Here is a 27,666-nt window from a genome sequence, read left to right as displayed (position 1 = left end):
ACCATTTTGATGTGTTTTCTTCTTCTGAAGCAGTTTTTGGTAGAAAAGTTCTTCAGGCAGCGGTTTCAGTTTGAATCTTCTGCTTATGTTTCTTTCATGTAATTAACAAGAGTCCATGAGCTAGTGACGTATGGGATATACATTCCTACCAGGAGGGGCAAAGTTTCCCAAACCTTAAAATGCCTATAAATACACCCCTCACCACACCCACAAATCAGTTTTACAAACTTTGCCTCCAAGGGAGGTGGTGAAGTAAGTTTGTGCTAGATTCTACGTTGATATGCGCTCCGCAGCAAGTTGGAGCCCGGTTTTCCTCTCAGCGTGCAGTGAATGTCAGAGGGATGTGAGGAGAGTATTGCCTATTGAATGCAGTGATCTCCTTCTACGGGGTCTATTTCATAAGGTTCTCTGTTATCGGTCGTAGAGATTCATCTCTTACCTCCCTTTTCAGATCGACGATATACTCTTATATTTACCATTTCCTCTACTGATTCTCGTTTCAGTACTGGTTTGGCTTTCTACAAACATGTAGATGAGTGTCCTGGGGTAAGTAAGTCTTATTTTCTGTGACACTCTAAGCTATGGTTGGGCACTTTATTTATAAAGTTCTAAATATATGTATTCAAACATTTATTTGCCTTGACTCAGAATGTTCAACTTTCCTTATTTCCAGACAGTCAGTTTCATATTTGGGATTATGCTTTAAATTATCATATTTTGTCTTACCTCAAAAATTTGACTTTTTTCCCTGTGGGCTGTTAGGCTCGCGGGGGCTGAAAATGCTTCATTTTATTGCGTCATTTTTGGCGCGGATTTTTTTGGCGCAAAAATTCATTTCCGTTTCCGGCGTCATACGTGTCGCCGGAAGTTGCGTCATTTTTTGACGTTATTTTGCGCCAAAAATGTCGGCGTTCCGGATGTGGCGTCATTTTTGGCGCCAAAAGCATTTAGGCGCTAAATAATGTGGGCGTCTTATTTGGCGCCAAAAAATATGGGCGTCGCTTTTGTTTCCACATTATTTCAGTCTCATTTTCATTTGCTTCTGGTTGCTAGAAGCTTGATGTTTGGCATTTTTTTCCCATTCCTGAAACTGTCTTATAAGGAATTTGATCTATTTTGCTTTATATGTTGTTTTTTCTCTTACATATTGCAAGATGTCTCACGTTGCATCTGAGCCAGAAGATACTACAGGAAAACCACTGCCTGCTGGATCTACCAAAGCTAAGTGTATCTGCTGTAAACTTTTGGTAGCTATTTCTCCAGCTGTTGTTTGTATTAATTGTCATGTCAAACTTGTTAAAACAGATAATATTTCCTTTAGTGATGTACCATTGCCTGTTGCAGTTCCCTCAACATCTAAGGTGCAGAATGTTCCTGATAACATAAGAGATTTTGTTTCTGAATCCATAAAGAAGGCTTTGTCTGTTATTTCTCCTTCTAGTAAACGTAAAAAGTCTTTTAAATCTTCTCTCTCTACAGATGAATTTTTAAATGAACACCATCATTCTGATTCTTTGGACTCTTCTAGTTCAGAGGATTCTGTCTCAGAGATTGATGCTGATAAATCTTCATATTTATTTAAGATGGAATTTATTCGCTCTTTACTTAAAGAAGTACTAATTGCTTTAGAAATAGAGGATTCTAGTCCTCTTGATACTAATTCTATACGTTTGGATAAGGTTTTTAAAGCTCCTGCGGTTATTCCAGAAGTCTTTCCTGTTCCTAATGCTATTTCTGCAGTAATTGCTAAGGAATGGGATAAATTGGGTAATTCATTTACTCCTTCTAAACGTTTTAAGCAATTATATCCTGTTCCGCCTGACAGGTTAGAATTTTGGGACAAAATCCCTAAAGTTGATGGGGCTATTTCTACCCTTGCTAAACGTACTACCATTCCTACGTCAGATGGTACCTCGTTTAAGGATCCTTTAGATAGAAAAATTGAATCTTTTCTAAGAAAAGCTTATCTATGTTCAGGTAATCTTCTTAGACCTGCTATATCATTGGCTGATGTTGCTGCAGCTTCAACTTTTTGGTTGGAAACTCTAGCGCAACAAGTAACAAATCGTGATTCTCATGATATTATTATTCTTCTCCAGCATGCTAATAATTTCATCTGTGATGCCATTTTTGATATTATTAGAGTTGATGTTAGATTTATGTCTCTGGCTATCTTAGCCAGAAGAGCTTTATGGCTTAAGACTTGGAATGCTGATATGGCTTCTAAATCAACTCTACTTTCCATTTCTTTCCAGGGAAACATATTATTTGGTTCTCAGTTGGATTCTATTATTTCAACTGTTACTGGTGGGAAAGGAACTTTTTTACCACAGGATAAAAAATCTAAAGGTAAAAACAGGGCTAACAATCGTTTTCGTTCCTTTCGTTTCAACAAAGAACAAAAGCCTGATCCTTCGTCCTCAGGAGCAGTTTCAGTTTGGAAACCATCTCCAGTCTGGAATAAATCCAAGCCTGCTAGAAAGGCAAAGCCTGCTTCTAAGTTCACATGAAGGTACGGCCCTCATTCCGGTTCAGCTGGTAGGGGGCAGGTTACGTTTTTTCAAAGAAATTTGGATCAAATCTGTTCACAATCTTTGGATTCAGAACATTGTTTCAGAAGGGTACAGAATTGGTTTCAAGATGAGACCTCCTGCAAAGAGATTTTTTCTTTCCCATGTCCCAGTAAATCCAGTGAAAGCTCAAGCATTTCTGAATTGTGTTTCAGATCTAGAGTTGGCTGGAGTAATTATGCCAGTTCCAGTTCCGGAACAGGGGATGGGGTTTTATTCAAATCTCTTCATTGTACCAAAGAAGGAGAATTCCTTCAGACCAGTTCTGGATCTAAAATTATTGAATCGTTATGTAAGGATACCAACGTTCAAGATGGTAACTGTAAGGACTATATTGCCTTTTGTTCAGCAAGGGAATTATATGTCCACAATAGATTTACAGGATGCATATCTGCATATTCCGATTCATCCAGATCATTATCAGTTCCTGAGATTCTCTTTTCTAGACAAGCATTACCAATTTGTGGCTCTACCGTTTGGCCTTGCTACAGCTCCAAGAATTTTCACAAAGATTCTCGGTGCCCTTCTGTCTGTAATCAGAGAACAGGGTATTGTGGTATTTCCTTATTTGGACGATATCTTGGTACTTGCTCCGTCTTTACATTTAGCAGAGTCTCATACGAATCGACTTGTGTTGTTTCTTCAAGATCATGGTTGGAGGATCAATTTACCAAAAAGTTCTTTGATTCCTCAAACAAGGGTAACCTTTCTGGGTTTCCAGATAGATTCAGTGTCCATGACTCTGTCTTTAACAGACAAGAGACGTCTAAAATTGATTACAGCTTGTCGAAACCTTCAGTCACAATCATTCCCTTCGGTAGCCTTATGCATGGAAATTCTAGGTCTTATGACTGCTGCATCGGACGCGATCCCCTTTGCTCGTTTTCACATGCGACCTCTTCAGCTCTGTATGCTGAACCAATGGTGCAGGGATTACACGAAGATATCTCAATTAATATCTTTAAAACCGATTGTTCGACACTCTCTAACGTGGTGGACAAATCACCATCGTTTAATTCAGGGGGCTTCTTTTGTTCTTCCGACCTGGACTGTAATTTCAACAGATGCAAGTCTCACAGGTTGGGGAGCTGTGTGGGGTTCTCTGACGGCACAAGGAGTTTGGGAATCTCAGGAGGTGAGATTACCGATCAATATTTTGGAACTCCGTGCAATTTTCAGAGCTCTTCAGTTTTGGCCTCTTCTGAAGAGAGAATCGTTCATTTGTTTTCAGACAGACAATGTCACAACTGTGGCATACATCAATCATCAAGGAGGGACTCACAGTCCTCTGGCTATGAAAGAAGTATCTCGAATTTTTGGTTTGGGCGGAATCCAGCTCCTGTCTAATCTCTGCGGTTCATATCCCAGGTGTAGACAATTGGGAAGCGGATTATCTCAGTCGCCAAACGTTGCATCCGGGCGAATGGTCTCTTCACCCAGAGGTATTTCTTCAGATTGTTCAATTGTGGGGGCTCCCAGAGATAGATCTGATGGCCTCTCATCTAAACAAGAAACTTCCCAGGTATCTGTCCAGATCCCGGGATCCTCAGGCGGAGGCAGTGGATGCATTATCACTTCCTTGGAAGTATCATCCTGCCTATATCTTTCCGTCTCTAGTTCTTCTTCCAAGAGTAATCTCCAAGATTCTGAGGGAATGCTCGTTTGTTCTGCTAATAGCTCCGGCATGGCCTCTCAGGTTTTGGTATGCGGATCTTGTCCGGATGGCATCTTGCCAGCCATGGACTCTTCCGTTAAGACCAGACCTTCTGTCACAAGGTCCTTTTTTCCATCCGGATCTGAAATCCTTAAATTTAAAGGTATGGAGATTGAACGCTTGATTCTTGGTCATAGAGGTTTCTCTGACTCCGTGATTAATACTATGTTACAGGCTCGTAAATCTGTATCTCGAGAGATATATTATAGAGTCTGGAAGACTTATATTTCATGGTGTCTTTCTCATTATTTTTCTTGGCATTCTTTTAGAATACCGAGAATTTTACAATTTCTTCAGGATGGTTTGGATAAGGGTTTGTCCGCAAGTTCTTTGAAAGGACAAATCTCTGCTCTTTCTGTTCTTTTTCACAGAAAGATTGCTATTCTTCCTGATATTCATTGTTTTGTACAAGCTTTGGTACGTATAAAACCTGTCATTAAGTCAATTTCTCCTCCTTGGAGTTTGAATTTGGTTCTGGGAGCTCTTCAAGCTCCTCCGTTTGAACCTATGCATTCATTGGACATTAAATTACTTTCTTGGAAAGTTTTGTTCCTTTTGGCCATCTCTTCTGCTAGAAGAGTTTCTGAATTATCTGCTCTTTCGTGTGAGTCTCCTTTTCTGATTTTTCATCAGGATAAGGCGGTGTTGCGAACTTCTTTTGAATTTTTACCTAAAGTTGTGAATTCCAACAACATTAGTAGAGAAATTGTGGTTCCTTCATTATGTCCTAATCCTAAGAATTCTAAGGAGAAATCATTGCATTCTTTGGATGTTGTTAGAGCTTTGAAATATTATGTTGAAGCTACGAAATCTTTCCGTAAGACTTCTAGTCTATTTGTTATCTTTTCCGGTTCTAGGAAAGGCCAGAAAGCTTCTGCCATTTCTTTGGCATCTTGGTTGAAATCTTTAATTCATCTTGCCTATGTTGAGTCGGGTAAAACTCCGCCTCAAAGAATTACAGCTCATTCTACTAGGTCAGTATCTACTTCCTGGGTGTTTAGGAATGAAGCTTCGGTTGACCAGATCTGCAAAGCAGCAACTTGGTCTTCTTTGCATACTTTTACTAAATTCTACCATTTTGATGTATTTTCTTCTTCTGAAGCAGTTTTTGGTAGAAAAGTTCTTCAGGCAGCGGTTTCAGTTTGAATCTTCTGCTTATGTTTTTTGTTAAACTTTATTTTGGGTGTGGATTATTTTCAGCAGGAATTGGCTGTCTTTATTTTATCCCTCCCTCTCTAGTGACTCTTGTGTGGAAAGATCCACATCTTGGGTAGTCATTATCCCATACGTCACTAGCTCATGGACTCTTGTTAATTACATGAAAGAAAACATAATTTATGTAAGAACTTACCTGATAAATTCATTTCTTTCATATTAACAAGAGTCCATGAGGCCCACCCTTTTTTGTGGTGGTTATGATTTTTTTGTATAAAGCACAATTATTCCAATTCCTTATTTTATATGCTTCGCACTTTTTCTTATCACCCCACTTCTTGGCTATTCGTTAAACTGATTTGTGGGTGTGGTGAGGGGTGTATTTATAGGCATTTTAAGGTTTGGGAAACTTTGCCCCTCCTGGTAGGAATGTATATCCCATACGTCACTAGCTCATGGACTCTTGTTAATATGAAAGAAATGAATTTATCAGGTAAGTTCTTACATAAATTATGTTTTTTTGTTAAACTTTATTTTGGGTGTGGATTATTTTCAGCAGGAATTGGCTGTCTTTATTTTATCCCTCCCTCTCTAGTGACTCTTGTGTGGAAAGATCCACATCTTGGGTAGTCATTATCCCATACGTCACTAGCTCATGGACTCTTGTTAATTACATGAAAGAAAACATAATTTATGTAAGAACTTACCTGATAAATTCATTTCTTTCATATTAACAAGAGTCCATGAGGCCCACCCTTTTTTGTGGTGGTTATGATTTTTTGTATAAAGCACAATTATTCCAATTCCTTATTTTATATGCTTCGCACTTTTTTTCTTATCACCCCACTTCTTGGCTATTCGTTAAACTGATTTGTGGGTGTGGTGAGGGGTGTATTTATAGGCATTTTAAGGTTTGGGAAACTTTGCCCCTCCTGGTAGGAATGTATATCCCATACGTCACTAGCTCATGGACTCTTGTTAATATGAAAGAAATGAATTTATCAGGTAAGTTCTTACATAAATTATGTTTTTATAACAATGTTATACATTAGCAAGAGCACTAAATGGCAGCAGTTTTATAATAGTGTTATACATTAGCAAGAGCACTAGATGGCAGCAGGTTTATAACAATGTTATACATTAGAAAGAGCACTAGATGGCAGCAGTTTTATAATAATGTTATACATTAGCAGTAGCATTAGATGGCAGCAGTTTTATAACAATGTTATACATTAGCAAGAGCACTAGATGGCAGCAGTTGTACAATGTTATACATTAGCAAGATCAATAGATGGCAGCAGTTGTACAATGTTATACATTAGGAAGAGCACTAGATGGCAGCACTATTTCCTGTCATGAAGTGCCCCTAACGTGCACACTACCTATCTAGATATCTCTTCAACAAAGAATGACATGAGAACAAAACAAATTTTATAATAGAAGTAAATTGGAAACTTTTTTAAAATTGTATTCTCTATCTGATTCATGAGAGCAAATGTTTGCGTTTCCTGTTCCTTTAAGCGATTAACATTAAGAGTAAGATTATGAAATCGTTCCTGTTTGCTTGTTCCTCTTTCTTACTCCTTGGTTTAAACGTAGTTCCTGGGGTAGACTCTATGTATTCTATTGGCACTATGCAAAAATACTCCCTAGGGGAAACAATACTTCTCATTTTCTTTGTAGACTCTATGGGCCAGATTTAAGAAAGTTAGGCGGAAGGGAGCACATCAGCTCAGGGGATTAATCTAACTGGTCATAAAAGTCCGGGGGATTGACTTACGCCACATAACAGGTGGAGAAGTGGTTTAAGAAGCAGCGGTTTATTGACTGCTGCTACTTAAATCTCGGGTACATGGGGTGTATGCCAGTCGCTGGCTCACTGAGTTGGCGTGGTGTATGCCAGTCGCTGGCTCACTGAGAAGGTGAGGTGTATGCCAGTCGCTGGCTCACTGAGGTGTGGTGTATGCCAGTCACTGGCTCTCTGAGAAGGTGTGGTGTATACCAGTCACTGACTCACTGAGTTGCTGGCTCTGTGAGAAGGCGTGGTGTATGCCAGTTGCTGGCTCTGTGAGATGGTGAGGTGTATGCCAGTCGCTACTTTACTGAGAAGTTGTGGTTATGCCAGTTGCTGGTTTACTGAGAAATTGTGGTGTATGCCAGTCACTGGCTCACTGAGGTGTGGTGTATGCCAGTCACTGTCTCACTGAGGTGTGGTGTATTCCAGTCGCTGGCTCACTGAGGTGTGGTGTATGCCAGGCGCTGGCTTACTGAGATGGTGAGGTGTATGCCAGTCGCTGGCTTACTGAGATGGTGAGGTGTATGCCAGTCGCTGGCTCACTGAGAAGGTGAGGTGTATGCCAGTCGCTGGCTCACTGAGAAGGTGAGGTGTATGCCAGTCGCTGGCTCACTGAGAAGGTGAGGTGTATGCCAGTCGCTGGCTCACTGAGAAGGTGAGGTGTATGCCAGTCGCTGGCTCACTGAGAAGGTGAGGTGTATGCCAGTCGCTGGCTCACTGAGAAGGTGAGGTGTATGCCAGTCGCTGGCTCACTGAGAAGGTGAGGTGTATGCCAGTCGCTGGCTCACTGAGAAGGTGAGGTGTATGCCAGTCGCTGGCTCACTGAGAAGGTGAGGTGTATGCCAGTCGCTGGCTCACTGAGAAGGTGAGGTGTATGCCAGTCGCTGGCTCACTGAGAAGGTGTGGTGTATGCCAGTCGCTGGCTCACTGAGAAGGTGTGGTGTATGCCAGTCGCTGGCTCACTGAGGTGCGATGTATGCCAGTCGCTGGTTTACTGAGAAGTTGTGGTGTATGCCAGTTGCTGGCTCACTGAGAAGGTGTGGTGTATGCCAGTCGCTGGCTCACTGAGAAGGTGTGGTGTATGCCAGTCGCTGGCTCACTGAGGTGTGGTGTATGCCAGTCGCGGGCTCACTGAGGTGGTGTGGTGTATGCCAGTCGCTGGCTCACTGAGGTGTGGTGTATGCCAGTTGCGGGCTCACTGAGAAGGTGTGGTGTATGCCAGTCGCGGGCTCGCTGAGAAGGTGTGGTGTATGCCAGTTGCGGGCTCACTGAGGTGGTGTGGTGTATGCCAGTTGCGGGCTCACTGAGAAGGTGTGGTGTATGCCAGTTGCGGGCTCACTGAGAAGGTGTGGTGTATGCCAGTTGCGGGCTCACTGAGAAGGTGTGGTGTATGCCAGTTGCGGGCTCACTGAGAAGGTGTGGTGTATGCCAGTTGCGGGCTCACTGAGAAGGTGTGGTGTATGCCAGTTGCGGGCTCACTGAGAAGGTGTGGTGTATGCCAGTCGCAGGCTCACTGAGAAGGTGTGGTGTATGCCAGTCGCAGGCTCACTGAGAAGGTGTGGTGTATGCCAGTCGCAGGCTCACTGAGAAGGTGTGGTGTATGCCAGTTGCTGGCTCACTGAGAAGGTGTGGTGTATGCCAGTTGCTGGCTCACTGAGAAGGTGTGGTGTATGCCAGTCGCTGGCTCACTGAGAAGGTGAGGTCTATGCCAGTCGCGGACTCACTCAGAAGGTGTGGTGTTTACTGCTGAAACAGTGATATTGTTTATTAGAAGCATTTTGCTAATACACGTAAATTTCAGAAGTGCTTCTATAAAAGGTTGAAATGTTTTCATACTTTATTTTCATTTTGACTGTTACGTCCTTGTATTAAACATATACTACAACATTTCTGTGCAATTTGCAATCAGATATAAACTCTGTTTCCATCTTAATATGGGAAGAGTCCACAGCTGCATTCCTTACTTGTGAGGAATACTGAACCTGGCCACCAGGAGGAGGCAAAGACACCCCAGCCAAAGGCTTAAATACCTCCCCCACTTCCTCATAAGCCCAGTCATTATTTGCCTTTTGTCATAGGAGGTTGGCAGAGAAGCGTTAGAAGATTTCGGAGTAGTCTCTTATGGAGGGTAGTACTCTTCGAGATGGAACTGGAGTTTTAAGTAATCCTGTCAGCCTCTCAGTGAGAGCATGGTTGAAAGTTAGAGTCCGGAGATGCAGGGAGAGTCTTTCTGCGAAACCATCCCTACTCATATTAACAGCTCCATAGGCAATCAGCGTTGACGAGTTTCGCTGCTACTATCTGTCACACTTGAACGCCCGTGTTCCTGTTCCACGGCGTAGATTCTGGTAAGATCGTTTCATATTTTATACGTATATGATAATGCAAGAAGACAGGGTCACAGTGTGACTCATTTATCTGTATAGAATCAAGGGTTAATATCTCCTTATGCAGATTAGTAAACAGGGTGGAATAATCTTATCTGTTTATTTGATTTAATGCTACTTTTATGTGTGAGATGTTACGGGTTCATAGGCTGTTATGGAATATACAGGTTTCACTTTCACTTTAAAAGCCATGCAGCTTTAATGTACATCCCTCCCAGCTTGAGACACAGAATACTCCACCCCTTTCGTAACTCATTATTTCATTATTCATTCTTGAGGAGAATTTGGCTGGCAGATGGTGTCCTCCCACCCCCCCCCCCCCCCCCCACTCGCACACTCAAGCTATACATGATTCACACAGGGATCCACCATGAACTACCCATGTGATTGTGCCGGGAGGTTTCAGACTCCCCCCCCCCCCCGGAGCAGATGACCCAAATGGTGTGGCTCTTGTTGGGGTGTTATCCTATATTATGTTGTTTATGTTTATGTTTACTATGTTTTTGTTATTTATGTTCTTGTTATTCATGTTTGTGTAGTTTTTTTTTAAAAAAAAGTAAGAAAAAAACAGATTTGCATCCAGGTGTGGAGATTGGCCTACTTTTGATGTGTCGTAACCACTGTGCTGTTATATGTGAACATGTAATTTCTGTGAATCTTCTTCCATGCCATGATGTATCTGGATTCAAAAATAAAAGTTTTTAAAAAAAATAAAGCCATGCAGCTTAAAAGCTTGGTGCGCTTTCTCATAGCAGGGACGGTCCTGCATTGTGCACCATCTGATTCATTCCTTTTTTCCTGACCGTGTGTCCATCAGAGAGAAGTCATAAATCTCTGTACTGTCTGGGTCATAGGAGGTGGTGAGTGCCCCAGCCATTGGGGTATAACGGTGCCGTTTTTTTTTTTTAAAAATAAAATAAGATGTTTAATTTCTCTAGTTCTCCGGTTATTGCACTAGTGATGGAGGATTCTGTTACTTTAGAGGGCACTCCCTCTATTCCTAATGAGTAATTCCTGTTTATATGGTGAGGAGGCCTTAGTCCCGCCCTCTCAATTATGTTCAATATGCCTTGATAATGTGATAATATCAAACATGTTTGATACCACGGAACCGTCCACCTCTGAGGAGTTGTCGTCCAGTGAGGTGCGTACCCTACATTCTTATATATCTACACATGCAGTTTTCCAGTAGCATTGCTGATCCTCCATCTGGAGGGGGTCTTTTTTCACCAGACGTTACTGCGCAGTTCAGACGGCGGTGTCTGCGGCCTTTAATGGTTTTCCTCGCCCTGCTAAGCCCAAGCGAAAGATTACATATTGCACTCCTTCCCAGAGTACATCAGATAATTTATTGGATTTAAGTGAGGGTTATCGAAGGATGAAGTTCTTTCTGAGACTTCAGAGTATGAACATTCTGGGTCGGAGTCTTCTGCCTCTAAACTTCCGGCTGCGTTGGAACCAGACTTTAGTTTAAGAATTTGCGCTTTCTTCTAATGGAAGTTTTTGGCGAATTCAGAGGTTCCAGAGGCCATATTGCCTGATGAACCTTTAATTCCTAAATTGGATAGAGTTTGAGGACAGGGTGGTACCTTATGCTTCCCTACTCCTGTTAGATGTCTAACATTATTATGAATGAATGGGACAGGATTGGATTCCTTTTCCCCCTCCTCTCCCTTTAACAAATTGTCCCTGGTCCTGGACTCTCAATGGAGTTGTGAGGTTCTGTCCCTAAATGGGATGACGTTATATTCACCCTTGCTAAACGTTCTACTATCCCGCTTGAACATAGTTCTTTGTTTGAAGAGCCCATGGATAAAAGATAGAAACTCTGTTAAGAAAGATGTTTCAACATACGGAATATTTGTTTCAACCGGCGGCGGCTGTTGCCGCGGTTACTGGAGAAACTACCTTCTGGTGTGACTCCTTATAAGATTTGATCGGGGTGCAGGGTCCCCTTGACGTTACTCAGAAAAGATTTACGGCCTTGAGGATTGCTAATTATTTTATCTGTGCTGCTATTAGGCAGTTTATTCGTTTGAATGCTAAGGCTTCAGCTTTTTCTGTTCAGGCCCGTTGGGCTCTGGCTGAAGTCATGGTCTGGTATATGACTTTTAAGTCTAGACCTATTTTCTCCGTTTAAGGGAATGATTTTGTCTGGTCCAAGCCTGGACTCAATTATCTCCTCTGTCACAGGGGGCAAGGGTGCCCTCCTACCGCAAGAGTATCTGAACTAATCTAAGGGACGATTTTAGTTCTAATGAAGCCCATGTCAGCAGTCCTCCGCTAAACCAGAACAAACCAAGAGCTCTTGGAACCCGGCTCAGTCCTGGAATAAATCCGAGCAGAGCAAGAAGCCTGTCGAGTCTACGTCGGTATGACTGGGCAATCCCCGGTCCTCTTCTGTATCGTGTAGGGGGCAGTATGTCGCTCTTTTCAGTCGCTTGGTTCAGGGACGTGCAGGATCTATGGGTCCTGGAGGTCATGGCTCAAGGTTACAAGATTACAGGGTTACAAGGTTTTAAGTCTCAGGCACCCAAGGGCAGATCCCTCCTTTCTTCCTGACCAGAAAGGAGGGAAGCCCTTCCGAGGTGTGTACGGATCTGTCCTCTAGGAGTTATTGTCCCAGTGCCTATCGCAGTGAGAGGTTTGGGATACTTTTCAAACCTTTTGTGGTCCCTAAGGAGGAGGGAACTTCCGTCCGATTGTGGACCTAAAGTGTTTAAGCAGGTTTTTAAATGTCCCCTCGTTTAAAATGGAGACAATAAGGTCCATTCTTCCCTTGTTTGAGAGGGGTAGTCCATGACCACGATAGATCTGAAGGATGCTTCCTTCACGTAGCAATCCTCAAGGACCACTGTAGTTCCTAAGGTTTGCATTCCTGGACCTGCACTTCCATTTTATTGCCCTTCCGTTTGGTCTAGCTAAAGACATTTTTTGAAGAGTGGACCATTCAGAATATCTCCTCTGTCGTCTTCGATCCCATGGATAGCAGATAATCTAGAGTTCTCTTGTATCAAGTACCAGGATAGAATTTGCGGGTAATATAATAGTCGCCATAGACATGAGAATATTTCTAACAGACCAGAGACGTTGCAAACTAGCTTTAACATGTCTTGCCCTCCAGATCTCCTTAAGGCCATCTGTGGCTCGGTTTATGGAGGAGATTGGTCTCATGGTGTCCAGCTTGGGCATAATTTCCTTTGCCAGGTTTCACCTCAGACTGTTGCAACTGCGCATGCTGAACTAGTGGAGCGGCGATCATTCTGCTCTTTCTGGACAACCAATCGGGAGAATCGTTCTCTTGGTGGTTTTGTTGGGGTGCCAGGAAGGCACAGGGCTTCTGGTCTTGGGAGGTAAATCTCCCTCCTGATCTCATTTTTGATCTTCAGGCAATATACAATGCTCTAAGGCTTGGCCTCTGCTGGGTTCGTCCCAGTTAATCAGATTTCAATCAGAGAATATATCCTCGGTGGCTGACAACCATCAGGGGGGAACGAGAAGCGCCTTAGTTATGAGGGAAATATATCTGATTCTGGTGTGGGGGAGATCCACATTTGTTCGCTGTTAGCGATCCACATTCCAGATGTGGACAACTGGGAAGTGGATTTCCTCAGCAGACAATCCTTCTATCCGGGAGAATGGTCTCTCCATTCCGAGTGTTTGCAGAGATTTGCAAGAGGGAAGATCTTATAACGTCTCAATACCAAGCTACCCAGATATGGGTTGAGGTACAGGGATCCTCAGGCGGAGCTAACAGATGCATTAGCGGTTTCTTGGAGATTCAATCTAATTTATCCTTTCCGGCCATTTCCGAAACTTCCTAGTGTAGTTGAGTCAAGCAGGCGTCAGTGATACTGATTGCTCCGTCTTGGCTGCAAAGGATGTGATTTGTGGATCTAGTGGGGATGTCGTCGTCATCTCCGTGGAAGTTGCCTTGTCGCAGGGATCTGCTGACCAAGGTCTGGTTGCTCGTCACATCATAATGTGTGGAGGACCTACTTTTTCTGTTCTCCAGGATGAACTGTAGAAGGGCTTTTATGCAAGTCCCCTTATGGGGCAGTTTTCGGCCCTGTCTGTGTTACTGCAAAAGAGGTTTGCTGAGCTTGCAGATGTGCAGCCATTTGTTAAAGGGACAGTCTAGGCCAAAATAAACTTTCATGATTCAGATAGAGCATGTAATTTTAAACAATTTTCCAATTTACTTGTATCACCAATTTTGCTTTGTTCTCTTGGTATTCTTAGTTGAAAGCTTAACCTAGGAGGTTCATATGCTAATTTCTTAGACCTTGAAGCCCACCTCTTTCAGATTGCATTTTAACAGTTTTTCACCATTAGAGGGTGTTAGTTCACGTATTTCATATAGATAACACTGTGCTCGTGCATGAGAAGTTATCTGGGAGCAGGCACTGATTGGCTAGACTGCAAGTCTGTCAAAAGAACTGAAAAAAGGGGCAGTTTGCAGAGGCTTAGATACACGATAATCACAGAGGTTAAAAGTATATTAATATGACTGTGTTGGTTATGCAAAACTGGGAAATGGATAATAAAGGGATTATCTATCTTTTTAAACAATAAAAATTCTGGTGTAGACTGTCCCTTTAAGGCTCTGCTGGGATCAGATCTGTGTTTAGCTCTAAGGCTCCTCCTTGGAGTTTAAATATTGTTCTTAAAGTTTTGCAACGGGCTCCGCATGAAGTAGACATTACATTGTTGTCTTGGAAGGTTCTTTTTCTACTGGCTATTGCTTATGCACACAGAGTATCTGTGATTGCTGCCTTGCAATACGTCCCTCCTTATCTGGATTTTCATGCTGATAAGGCTGTTCTACGAACCAAGTTAGGTTTACTTCCTAAGGATGTGTCAATTCAATTTGCAACATCAATCAAAGAGATTGTGGTTCCTTTCTTATGTCCTAATCACGTTTACAACGTATTTCTGGATGTGGTTTGTGCCTTGAAGTTCTATCTTCTGGCCACAAAGGAATTTAGACAAACCTCTTTCTCTGTTTGTTCTCTTTTCCGGGAAATTTAGGGGTCAGAGGGCCTCTTCGACTTCCTTATCTTTTTGTCTGAAGAGTGTCATCCGTTTAGCATAGAGGCGGCGGGACATAAGCCTCCTCTGAGGATTACGGCTCATTCTACGAGAGCAGTGGTTTCCTCTTGGGCCTTCAAAAATGAGGCCTCTATGGATCAGATTTGTAAGGCGACTACCTGGTTCTCCTTACATACTTTTTCCAAAATTTTACAAGTTTGATGTTTTTGCTTCTGCTGAAGCAGTCTTCTGGAGAGAGGTATTGCAGGCTGTGGTGCCCTCAGATTAGGGTCTGCCTCTCTTTTTACCCTCCTGTTAGCATTCCGTGTACTCTAGAGCTTGGGTATATGTTTCCCACAAGTAAGGAATGCAGCTGGGGACTCTTCCCATATTAAGATGGAAAACATAAATTATGCTTACCTGATAATTTAATTTCCATCTGTATGGGAAGAGTCCACAGCTCCCGCACATCTTCTCCGATGGGCGGCCCTAAATTTGAGATTTTTTCTTTTGGCACCTTTTTTACCCTGATATTTCTCCTAATGTTCTTTGTTCCCTCGGCAGAATGACTGGGGTTATGAGGAAGTGGGGGAGATATTTAAGCCTTTGGCTGGGGTGTCTTTGCCTCCTCCTGGTGGCCAGGTTCAGTATTTCCCACAAGTAAGGAATGCAACTGTAGACTCTTCCCATACAGATGGAAATTAAATTATCAGGTAAGCATAATGTATGTTATTTGTAAATTTACAGAGCATTGTCGTTTTTAACTGCAGATATTCAGGAGCGACCAGGCTCACAAGTATTCGCTGTTGGCGCTCAGAGAGGTAAGTCTTGGCTACGGTTTCTCATCCTTCGAAATGCCCATGGTTCTTTTCTTTTCAAGAACAGATAGTTTGCTTCATCAGAAGACATTGCGATGAGCAAGAGACGTCATCCATATTTTTTTTTCTTTGTTTTTTTTCCTTTTGTTTCTTTCTGTCTGTGTGTTTTCAGCGCCTTCAGTTGATTCATTTGCAGACAGATGCAACAGCTGGATAGAGCACATTAAAATGAGAGCTCAGACCATGAGACGTGGATCAATTAAAACAAGTAGGCGGTTGTTGTTTCTACCTTGTACTGATAATCCAAGGCAAATCTCTGTTCCCACAGTGGTGGCGTTGGACCTTCCTACATAAATGGCTACACAGATCAAACCCACAGCTATAGCAGAGTGTGAAAGCTGCTGATTCCTTCCAATTGTATGTAGAAAAGTATTTTAGATACGTTAGCAGTAATTCTTCTGGATAACCAAATATGGCTAGATGGTTATAAATATGTGTTCACACCTGAGCAGAATCTGGTGAGTGACTGATAAGCTAAACACTCATTTTACCTTATCTTGAATATTTCTTAAAAATATTCTTTGGTAATCTATAAATAGTAAATATTAGAAATGGAAATATATAAGGTTTTATCAATTTGTCAATAAAAAACAACCTTTTTTTAATACCCTTAAAAGCTGGCTCTATATTATACTACAATTCTTTCTAAATGAAATTATTACTATTGATATATTGGGTAATCTTAGCATTGCCTGGGTAAACCTGAAATTTCCCTAGCGGCTCTGGGTAACCAGATAAGTCTTCTCAGAGTGCATCAAACATATATACAATGCACTGTAATTCACACATCTTTACTAACTTTTGTGCCTCCGTCTGAGGTGGGTTCATTCCCCAAGGTTCACTTGGGTGGATGCCAGAGAATCGGGGTGGCGCCTTCATTGAACCCCCCAGGCAGAGGCAAGAAAAATAGTGTAGATGGGGAAATTGCATTACATTGGGCTTTACCCACAGCTGCTTGGGCAATGTCAGGTTTACCCGGATTTCTCACTACCCGTAACTGATAAATAAATATATTTATATCCGTGTTTTCCACAGGACCATGATTTTACTGACCACCTGGCTTATACTAAAAATGTCCAATGATGCAATTAATCCGTACTTTGTATAGCTGAAAATGTTATAATATTGTAAAATATTACACTGCCCTCGCCCAGTTGCCTCATAATGAGACCCGGCTTTCAAAATGTTCTGTGGAGAACCCTATAGATAGATATATATATATATATATATATATGTAACTGTGTATGTGTGACACCATGTGCTACATTATGTTCTCATTGGTTTGTGGAATACCAAACAAAAGTCATACTCTTTAGTGCCATGCAGCCTCCCGTCACTAATTTAAGTGTATTAAAAAATGATTTGTATGAAAGAGCAACATTTAAACATGTTCTCAATTTATTTTATAAGTAAAAACAGTTTACATTTAAACTAAAATTCGTTTGTTTTGCAGTTCCTTCTAATGCTCGTTGTAATGCCTGTCAACCCATGAGCATTAACAGGAAGTGCCTATTAGCCAATGAGGATTTGTGGGAACTACACAACTGATACAGCTGTATTAATTGCAGTTTAAACTTTTAATAAACTCTTTCTAATGCAAGAATAAAAATTAACCTATTTAGATGCTGATCTCTCATGTGGATGACAGAAAAGTGTGGAGTACTCTGTCCCTTTAAACACAGTACCATTAGATAAATATCCACAATATTAAAGGGACATGATTCCCAAATGTTGAAGCACCTGAAAGTGATGCAGCATAGCTGTAAAAAGCTGACTAGAAAATATCGCCTGAACATCACTGTATAAAAAAGATATTTACCTTAAAATGTCCTAAGTATTCACACCCCATTGTAAAGGACTTTAAAGGGAGTTTGCTTCCAGTCCTGTTATGTCCCTATTCAGTTTAAGGAAGTTTACTATGAAATCTCACGAGATCACAACAAAACAATGCATGACCTCAGCACTGCTGATTGGCTATTTTTTTCCAACTTGCAGCTGGACACCAGCTGATGTATAATTGTTACCAGAGCACTTACTCTGGTGAGCATAGAGATGTTCAGGTTATATTTTCTTAGTCAGCTTTTTGCAGTGATATTGCATCAGTTTCAAGTGATTTAGCATACGAGTATTATGTTACTTTCAATTCCATTCACTCTAAAAGTAGCTATTTCTTTACTCAGAATGCAAACAGCAATTGCATTGGTTTCTCGAACACTGTTTAATGGATAGGAGCACAATATGACATCTCAGTGCACGTAGATATCAGATGGCATATTGGTGTAGTGATCTGGAAACGTGGTTCCACTCATAGATACTTTCATCCCTTTTCTCTACATTCATCTATACATCTATCTCTCTGGGCTACAAGAGTTGTGAGGTTTCTCCACCTCTGATCTGTGTCTGTGCTGCTGTTCTTCATTCATTTGTAATTTCATGGTTCGCAGGACAATTTCAGTCTACAAAGTCAGTCGGGGTCCACAGATGCATATTCCATAAGAGCTAAATAAAAGAAAAGGATTTTTTTACTCTATGTTCTATTTAACATATATAGATGTTTAACATGGAGGTTAGTTAAAGGGCCTTACTTGTAAAAAGAAATACATCTCCTAATTTGTTAGACTATTGACCCCTCACAAGGGGATTATACACACAGTAGTGCTGCTCGGGACCTGCGGAGCACTGCTCAGACATGCAACTATCACTGCTGGATTAGCGGCAGGTTCTTCTTCAGACCACCAGTGCTCTGTGGGTCCCTAGCAGCACTTCTACTGCAAGTTTAACCCCTTTGTGGGGGTTAAAAACACAGTAGTGTAGGGTCAATAGTCTCACAATTGCATACTGTAATGAATTAGAGCATATCATTTTTCAACTATTATGGCCCTTAAAGGAAAGCATAGTGTAATGTATAGCCAGATTTATAGATAAACGCCTTGGGATGACAAATAACTTTGTTTACGTGCACATCAGATGCAGATATTTGTCTTCGTTACAACTTTCACACTCTCTGAGATGTAATGATCTTTTCTTCCAGCACATAATTAATCTCTGTACAAATTAAGTGCTTGTATTTTCTTTTTTTGTTCTTCTGCCTCATCGTTATTATTATTATGTACATTTATACCTCGCTCATTCATGATTCTTTTGCAGGAATGTCACTTCCAAATTGACTTGCAGCTTGTTCTCATCTGCATGCCTTGCATGATTTCTGCTCATTTATTGTGTTTTTTTGTTTTATTATTATTTTTCTATTGGCCATTCCTGCTTGACGTCACACGGCTGAGCTTCACCAATCTCTGAATGCCATCAAGCTCATTCCAGCTGAAACCACTTACTGTTTAATTGTCTAAAATTATTTCTATTCTTAATTAATTCACATTTTATTCCTTCTTTTTCTTTCTTCTGTTCATCTTTCCCACTATTTTCCTTTCTTATTTTCTAGCCACCTCGCTTGACAAGGCTAGTCCACTGGCTGAAGGACACATGCGTCACCGTTCTGTTACGTCTTCTTGTTCCAGTCCCGCAGTCACTGTTGTCAAGATGACACCTCTGTCATTTATCCCGGGGGCAAAAATAACCAAATTCCTTGGGATTATCAACATGTTTTTTATACGTGAAACCACATCTTTGCGTGAGGTGAGCTGTGATCTGACGGGATAACCTAAACTGTTTAATTACAAAATAAGGCTTTTTCTTCTACAAGATATGACGAGTCCACGTATTTCATCCTTACTTGTGGGATTTATCTTCCTGCTAACAGGAAGTGGCAAAGAGCACCACAGCAGATATTTTTTTATTTTAAAATGTTACCAGTGTGTACTATTTTTCTCAGGGAGAAATCATCAGTTTGGATTCCTTAGAGGAATGAAGAGATCTTTTTTTCTACCCTGAGATTGATGATTTTAGCAGACGTTACTAAGATCCATTATGGTTCCCACAGAGTTTCTGAAGGTAGTGCAAGAAAAATCTTCAGTGTGGAGACCGGTGTCATGCTACAAGCAGCATTGAGGTATGTTCAGTCTTTTATTTCTGAGGAGACTTGTTATATCAGAACTGGCTGACATTATTCCCTGTAAGGGAAAAGGTAAGCAGTAGACATATAGGAATTATGGGTTACTGTGTTTACTAGTGTATACATAAGGGTTACTACGTTTATGTAGATCACTTGGGGCTTGACACTGGGAGAGGCAGCTGTGATTTGTTATGTTTATTAAGAAGAAGTAAACAATATGGCATAATAAATGTGTACATAGGCACTTTTGGGGACCACATGGCTTTTTGAAACCGCTTCCCATGCGGTTATGGAGTTTGTTAATACAACGCCCGTGGTGGGCGGGGCCTGTTTCGCGCGCTCAGACGCGAAGTTTCCTTCTCACTAGAAGGCAGCAGGCACTAGCTCCGGTGGGGCCTAAAGTAGATATTCAATCACCGGATTGTTGTTGAATCTTTCCTGAGTTCCCTGGGGGCAGGTAGGCTTTGTTTAGAGTTTATTACCAGATAAAAATAATTTTTACAGGGTGATTTAGCTTTGCTACGTTAGTGCAATAATTTTTTGCAAATTAGAACTGCTTAGTATAATTTTTTAGCAATAAAAATCGTTTTGCTGCAGTACAGTAAAATTGTTGCGCTTTTATTATTTAAAGGCGCAGTATGTTTTTTTCTGAAAATTTTCTTTAATCAATTAAAATGGTTAAAAAAAGACGATTGTGGCTATTGCTAGTCTGTTTAACATGTCTGAACTTGAGGAAACTCCTTGTTCTATGTGTTTAGAGGCCATTGTGGAACCCCCTCTTACATTGTGTACTTCTTGTACTGAAAGAGCCTTACAATGTAAAAAGCATATTTTATGTAAAGAAAGTGTGCCTAAGGATGATTCTCAGTCTGAAGAGAATCAGGATATGCCGCCTAATCCTCCCCAAGTGTCACAACCTTTTAACTCCCACTCAAGCGACGCTGGGTTCCTCAACCGCGTCTAATTCATTTACTCTACAGGATATGGCTGCAGTTATGTCAACTACCCTTACAGAGGTATTATCTAAGTTACCAGGGTTACAGGGTAAACGCAGTAGGACAGGAATAAATGTGAATACGGAGTCCTCTGATGCTTTGTTGGCTATTTCCAATGTGCCCTCACAGGGATCTGAGTTGGGGGTCAGGGAAATTTTGTCTGAGGGAGAACTTTCGGAACCAGGAAGTGTGTTACCTCAGACAGATTCGGACGTCATGTCCTTTAAATTTAAGCTAGAACACCTCTGCTACTACTTTGGGAGAAACAAACAAACGAAGGGTGGTGTGATTGCTAGTCAGAGAAAAGGTTTTTGTGCTTAAATCCCTAATGTGGTCTGATAAAATCTCCAATTACAGACTGTTAGACAAAGAGGTGAGAATGGTGTGGGATAAGCGCTCCAGCAAAATAGAGCCAACCAGATTATTATATAGATAAAATGAAATAACAAAAGGACCCAATAGTACTAAAAAAGAATTTATATAGCAACTTAGATTAATAACTTGTTAACACATACAAAATACAAAATATGTTAGCGTATACACAATTACATAAGATGCCGGCATCAAAAACAGTAAAACATACTGATCATATTTAAAAAACAGGAAAAAACGGCCGATATAAAATTTATAAAGATTCCCTGAGTGTACCGTAAAACATAATTTATGTAAGAACTTACCTGATAAATTCATTTCTTTCATATTAACAAGAGTCCATGAGCTAGTGACGTATGGGATATACATTCCTACCAGGAGGGGCAAAGTTTCCCAAACCTTAAAATGCCTATAAATACACCCCTCACCACACCCACAAATCAGTTTAACGAATAGCCAAGAAGTGGGGTGATAAGAAAAAGTGCGAAGCATATAAAATAAGGAATTGGAATAATTGTGCTTTATACAAAAAAATCATAACCACCACAAAAAAGGGTGGGCCTCATGGACTCTTGTTAATATGAAAGAAATGAATTTATCAGGTAAGTTCTTACATAAATTATGTTTTCTTTCATGTAATTAACAAGAGTCCATGAGCTAGTGACGTATGGGATAATGACTACCCAAGATGTGGATCTTTCCACACAAGAGTCACTAGAGAGGGAGGGATAAAATAAAGACAGCCAATTCCTGCTGAAAATAATCCACACCCAAAATAAAGTTTAACAAAAAACATAAGCAGAAGATTCAAACTGAAACCGCTGCCTGAAGAACTTTTCTACCAAAAACTGCTTCAGAAGAAGAAAATACATCAAAATGGTAGAATTTAGTAAAAGTATGCAAAGAAGACCAAGTTGCTGCTTTGCAGATCTGGTCAACCGAAGCTTCATTCCTAAACGCCCAGGAAGTAGATACTGACCTAGTAGAATGAGCTGTAATTCTTTGAGGCGGAGATTTACCCGACTCAACATAGGCAAGATGAATTAAAGATTTCAACCAAGATGCCAAAGAAATGGCAGAAGCTTTCTGGCCTTTCCTAGAACCGGAAAAGATAACAAATAGACTAGAAGTCTTACGGAAAGATTTCGTAGCTTCAACATAATATTTCAAAGCTCTAACAACATCCAAAGAATGCAATGATTTCTCCTTAGAATTCTTAGGATTAGGACATAATGAAGGAACCACAATTTCTCTACTAATGTTGTTGGAATTCACAACTTTAGGTAAAAATTCAAAAGAAGTTCGCAACACCGCCTTATCCTGATGAAAAATCAGAAAAGGAGACTCACACGAAAGAGCAGATAATTCAGAAACTCTTCTAGCAGAAGAGATGGCCAAAAGGAACAAAACTTTCCAAGAAAGTAATTTAATGTCCAATGAATGCATAGGTTCAAACGGAGGAGCTTGAAGAGCTCCCAGAACCAAATTCAAACTCCAAGGAGGAGAAATTGACTTAATGACAGGTTTTATACGAACCAAAGCTTGTACAAAACAATGAATATCAGGAAGAATAGCAATCTTTCTGTGAAAAAGAACAGAAAGAGCAGAGATTTGTCCTTTCAAAGAACTTGCGGACAAACCCTTATCCAAACCATCCTGAAGAAATTGTAAAATTCTCGGTATTCTAAAAGAATGCCAAGAAAAATGATGAGAAAGACACCATGAAATATAAGTCTTCCAGACTCTATAATATATCTCTCGAGATACAGATTTACGAGCCTGTAACATAGTATTAATCACGGAGTCAGAGAAACCTCTATGACCAAGAATCAAGCGTTCAATCTCCATACCTTTAAATTTAAGGATTTCAGATCCGGATGGAAAAAAGGACCTTGTGACAGAAGGTCTGGTCTTAACGGAAGAGTCCATGGCTGGCAAGATGCCATCCGGACAAGATCCGCATACCAAAACCTGTGAGGCCATGCCGGAGCTATTAGCAGAACAAACGAGCATTCCCTCAGAATCTTGGAGATTACTCTTGGAAGAAGAACTAGAGGCGGAAAGATATAGGCAGGATGATACTTCCAAGGAAGTGATAATGCATCCACTGCCTCCGCCTGAGGATCCCGGGATCTGGACAGATACCTGGAAAGTTTCTTGTTTAGATGAGAGGCCATCAGATCTATCTCTGGGAGCCCCCACAATTGAACAATCTGAAGAAATACCTCTGGGTGAAGAGACCATTCGCCCGGATGCAACGTTTGGCGACTGAGATAATCCGCTTCCCAATTGTCTACACCTGGGATATGAACCGCAGAGATTAGACAGGAGCTGGATTCCGCCCAAACCAAAATTCGAGATACTTCTTTCATAGCCAGAGGACTGTGAGTCCCTCCTTGATGATTGATGTATGCCACAGTTGTGACATTGTCTGTCTGAAAACAAATGAACGATTCTCTCTTCAGAAGAGGCCAAAACTGAAGAGCTCTGAAAATTGCACGGAGTTCCAAAATATTGATCGGTAATCTCACCTCCTGAGATTCCCAAACTCCTTGTGCCGTCAGAGATCCCCACACAGCTCCCCAACCTGTGAGACTTGCATCTGTTGAAATTACAGTCCAGGTCGGAAGAACAAAAGAAGCCCCCTGAATTAAACGATGGTGATTTGTCCACCACGTTAGAGAGTGTCGAACAATCGGTTTTAAAGATATTAATTGAGATATCTTCGTGTAATCCCTGCACCATTGGTTCAGCATACAGAGCTGAAGAGGTCGCATGTGAAAACGAGCAAAGGGGATCGCGTCCGATGCAGCAGTCATAAGACCTAGAATTTCCATGCATAAGGCTACCGAAGGGAATGATTGTGACTGAAGGTTTCGACAAGCTGTAATCAATTTTAGACGTCTCTTGTCTGTTAAAGACAGAGTCATGGACACTGAATCTATCTGGAAACCCAGAAAGGTTACCCTTGTTTGAGGAATCAAAGAACTTTTTGGTAAATTGATCCTCCAACCATGATCTTGAAGAAACAACACAAGTCGATTCGTATGAGACTCTGCTAAATGTAAAGACGGAGCAAGTACCAAGATATCGTCCAAATAAGGAAATACCACAATACCCTGTTCTCTGATTACAGACAGAAGGGCACCGAGAATCTTTGTGAAAATTCTTGGAGCTGTAGCAAGGCCAAACGGTAGAGCCACAAATTGGTAATGCTTGTCTAGAAAAGAGAATCTCAGGAACTGATAATGATCTGGATGAATCGGAATATGCAGATATGCATCCTGTAAATCTATTGTGGACATATAATTCCCTTGCTGAACAAAAAGCAATATAGTCCTTACAGTTACCATCTTGAACGTTGGTATCCTTACATAACGATTCAATAATTTTAGATCCAGAACTGGTCTGAAGGAATTCTCCTTCTTTGGTACAATGAAGAGATTTGAATAAAACCCCATCCCCTGTTCCGGAACTGGCATAATTACTCCAGCCAACTCTAGATCTGAAACACAATTCAGAAATGCTTGAGCTTTCACTGGATTTACTGGGACATGGGAAAGAAAAAATCTCTTTGCAGGAGGTCTCATCTTGAAACCAATTCTGTACCCTTCTGAAACAATGTTCTGAATCCAAAGATTGTGAACAGATTTGATCCAAATTTCTTTGAAAAAACGTAACCTGCCCCCTACCAGCTGAACTGGAATGAGGGCCGTACCTTCATGTGAACTTAGAAGCAGGCTTTGCCTTTCTAGCAGGCTTGGATTTATTCCAGACTGGAGATGGTTTCCAAACTGAAACTGCTCCTGAGGACGAAGGATCAGGCTTTTGTTCTTTGTTGAAACGAAAGGAACGAAAACGATTGTTAGCCCTGTTTTTACCTTTAGATTTTTTATCCTGTGGTAAAAAAGTTCCTTTCCCACCAGTAACAGTTGAAATAATAGAATCCAACTGAGAACCAAATAATTTGTTTCCCTGGAAAGAAATGGAAAGTAGAGTTGATTTAGAAGCCATATCAGCATTCCAAGTCTTAAGCCATAAAGCTCTTCTGGCTAAGATAGCCAGAGACATAAATCTAACATCAACTCTAATAATATCAAAAATGGCATCACAGATGAAATTATTAGCATGCTGGAGAAGAATAATAATATCATGAGAATCACGATTTGTTACTTGTTGCGCTAGAGTTTCCAACCAAAAAGTTGAAGCTGCAGCAACATCAGCCAATGATATAGCAGGTCTAAGAAGATTACCTGAACATAGATAAGCTTTTCTTAGAAAAGATTCAATTTTTCTATCTAAAGGATCCTTAAACGAGGTACCATCTGACGTAGGAATGGTAGTACGTTTAGCAAGGGTAGAAATAGCCCCATCAACTTTAGGGATTTTGTCCCAAAATTCTAACCTGTCAGGCGGAACAGGATATAATTGCTTAAAACGTTTAGAAGGAGTAAATGAATTACCCAATTTATCCCATTCCTTAGCAATTACTGCAGAAATAGCATTAGGAACAGGAAAGACTTCTGGAATAACCGCAGGAGCTTTAAAAACCTTATCCAAACGTATAGAATTAGTATCAAGAGGACTAGAATCCTCTATTTCTAAAGCAATTAGTACTTCTTTAAGTAAAGAGCGAATAAATTCCATCTTAAATAAATATGAAGATTTATCAGCATCAATCTCTGAGACAGAATCCTCTGAACTAGAAGAGTCCAAAGAATCAGAATGATGGTGTTCATTTAAAAATTCATCTGTAGAGAGAGAAGATTTAAAAGACTTTTTACGTTTACTAGAAGGAGAAATAACAGACAAAGCCTTCTTTATGGATTCAGAAACAAAATCTCTTATGTTATCAGGAACATTCTGCACCTTAGATGTTGAGGGAACTGCAACAGGCAATGGTACATCACTAAAGGAAATATTATCTGCTTTAACAAGTTTGTCATGACAATTAATACAAACAACAGCTGGAGAAATAGCTACCAAAAGTTTACAGCAGATACACTTAGCTTTGGTAGATCCAGCAGGCAGTGGTTTTCCTGTAGTATCTTCTGGCTCAGATGCAACGTGAGACATCTTGCAATATGTAAGAGAAAAAACAACATATAAAGCAAAATAAATCAAATTCCTTATAAGACAGTTTCAGGAATGGGAAAAAAATGCCAAACATCAAGCTTCTAGCAACCAGAAGCAAATGAAAATGAGACTGAAATAATGTGGAGACAAAAGCGACGCCCATATTTTTTGGCGCCAAATAAGACGCCCACATTATTTGGCGCCTAAATGCTTTTGGCGCCAAAAATGACGCCACATCCGGAACGCCGACATTTTTGGCGCAAAATAACGTCAAAAAATGACGCAACTTCCGGCGACACGTATGACGCCGGAAACGGAAATGAATTTTTGCGCCAAAAAAATCCGCGCCAAAAATGACGCAATAAAATGAAGCATTTTCAGCCCCCGCGAGCCTAACAGCCCACAGGGAAAAAAGTCAAATTTTTGAGGTAAGACAAAATATGATAATTTAAAGCATAATCCCAAATATGAAACTGACTGTCTGGAAATAAGGAAAGTTGAACATTCTGAGTCAAGGCAAATAAATGTTTGAATACATATATTTAGAACTTTATAAATAAAGTGCCCAACCATAGCTTAGAGTGTCACAGAAAATAAGACTTACTTACCCCAGGACACTCATCTACATGTTTGTAGAAAGCCAAACCAGTACTGAAACGAGAATCAGTAGAGGAAATGGTAAATATAAGAGTATATCGTCGATCTGAAAAGGGAGGTAAGAGATGAATCTCTACGACCGATAACAGAGAACCTTATGAAATAGACCCCGTAGAAGGAGATCACTGCATTCAATAGGCAATACTCTCCTCACATCCCTCTGACATTCACTGCACGCTGAGAGGAAAACCGGGCTCCAACTTGCTGCGGAGCGCATATCAACGTAGAATCTAGCACAAACTTACTTCACCACCTCCCTTGGAGGCAAAGTTTGTAAAACTGATTTGTGGGTGTGGTGAGGGGTGTATTTATAGGCATTTTAAGGTTTGGGAAACTTTGCCCCTCCTGGTAGGAATGTATATCCCATACGTCACTAGCTCATGGACTCTTGTTAATTACATGAAAGAAAAATATATATGAACAAACTTGATAAAGGTAAATGGCTCTTAACACAGTAAATATAACTCGGCTAATTGTTACCAGTATTTAGATTAAGCAATGAAATGTTTGATCACAGTATTAGGTGGAGGCGTCTGATCTGTTCAGCCGTTGGGAGTAACTGTGAGTGATGGATCGTGAGGTGTGACGTCACGTCACCTGACTATTATATTTCCTCCAATCCCTGTGGTATGCTTAGACACAGCGAATTTGAAAAATGTATCCAATTTTATAGTTATGTCAAAATGTAGTTGATTGTGTGATAGTTAGTAGCAATACTTGCGAATGTCCAGTGTCCAATAATCTGTCCAGATTTTTTTAGCAGGTTTGTTTTATCAGCAGCTCTGGATCTTATCAAATGTTAATCCGTCTTGTTTTGTATCCGTTCTGGAACGTGAAACTTGTCTTTTTGAAGAAGCTCCTGGGCTGGGTGGCGTGCAGTAACCAAAAAAGGTTTTTTTTTTAATTAAAGGAGTACCCTCTTCTTCCTCTTCCTCCACAAAGCAGGAAGGGAATTTTGCTCAGGCCAAGTCCGTCTGGAGACCCAAACAGGTTTGGAACAAGGGTAAACAACCCAAGAAGCCTGCTG

At 40.8% G+C, this 27,666-nt stretch overlaps 1 protein-coding gene across 6 annotated transcripts in view; it reads left to right on the top strand.

Moving 5' to 3' along the window:
- The window catches only part of C2CD5 (C2 calcium dependent domain containing 5), a 584,106-nt gene that overhangs the window by 473,543 nt on the left and 82,897 nt on the right, over positions 1 to 27,666 (top strand). For 5 of the 6 annotated variants that reach the window (XM_053719104.1, XM_053719103.1, XM_053719107.1 and 2 more), the window contains 3 exons: positions 15,423 to 15,473; positions 15,643 to 15,738; positions 18,970 to 19,163. In XM_053719104.1, the coding sequence (XP_053575079.1) occupies positions 15,423 to 15,473; positions 15,643 to 15,738; positions 18,970 to 19,163 (341 nt within the window). The remainder of the gene's footprint in view (positions 1 to 15,422; positions 15,474 to 15,642; positions 15,739 to 18,969; positions 19,164 to 27,666) is intronic. The other variant, XM_053719105.1, reaches the window with a different exon arrangement.

The sequence above is a fragment of the Bombina bombina genome, chromosome 6 (genome assembly GCF_027579735.1).
Source record: "Bombina bombina isolate aBomBom1 chromosome 6, aBomBom1.pri, whole genome shotgun sequence".
Classification (NCBI taxonomy): domain Eukaryota; kingdom Metazoa; phylum Chordata; class Amphibia; order Anura; family Bombinatoridae; genus Bombina; species Bombina bombina.
The sequence above is the reverse complement of the archived record's forward strand: the minus strand, read 5'-3'. Positions and strand labels throughout refer to the sequence as shown.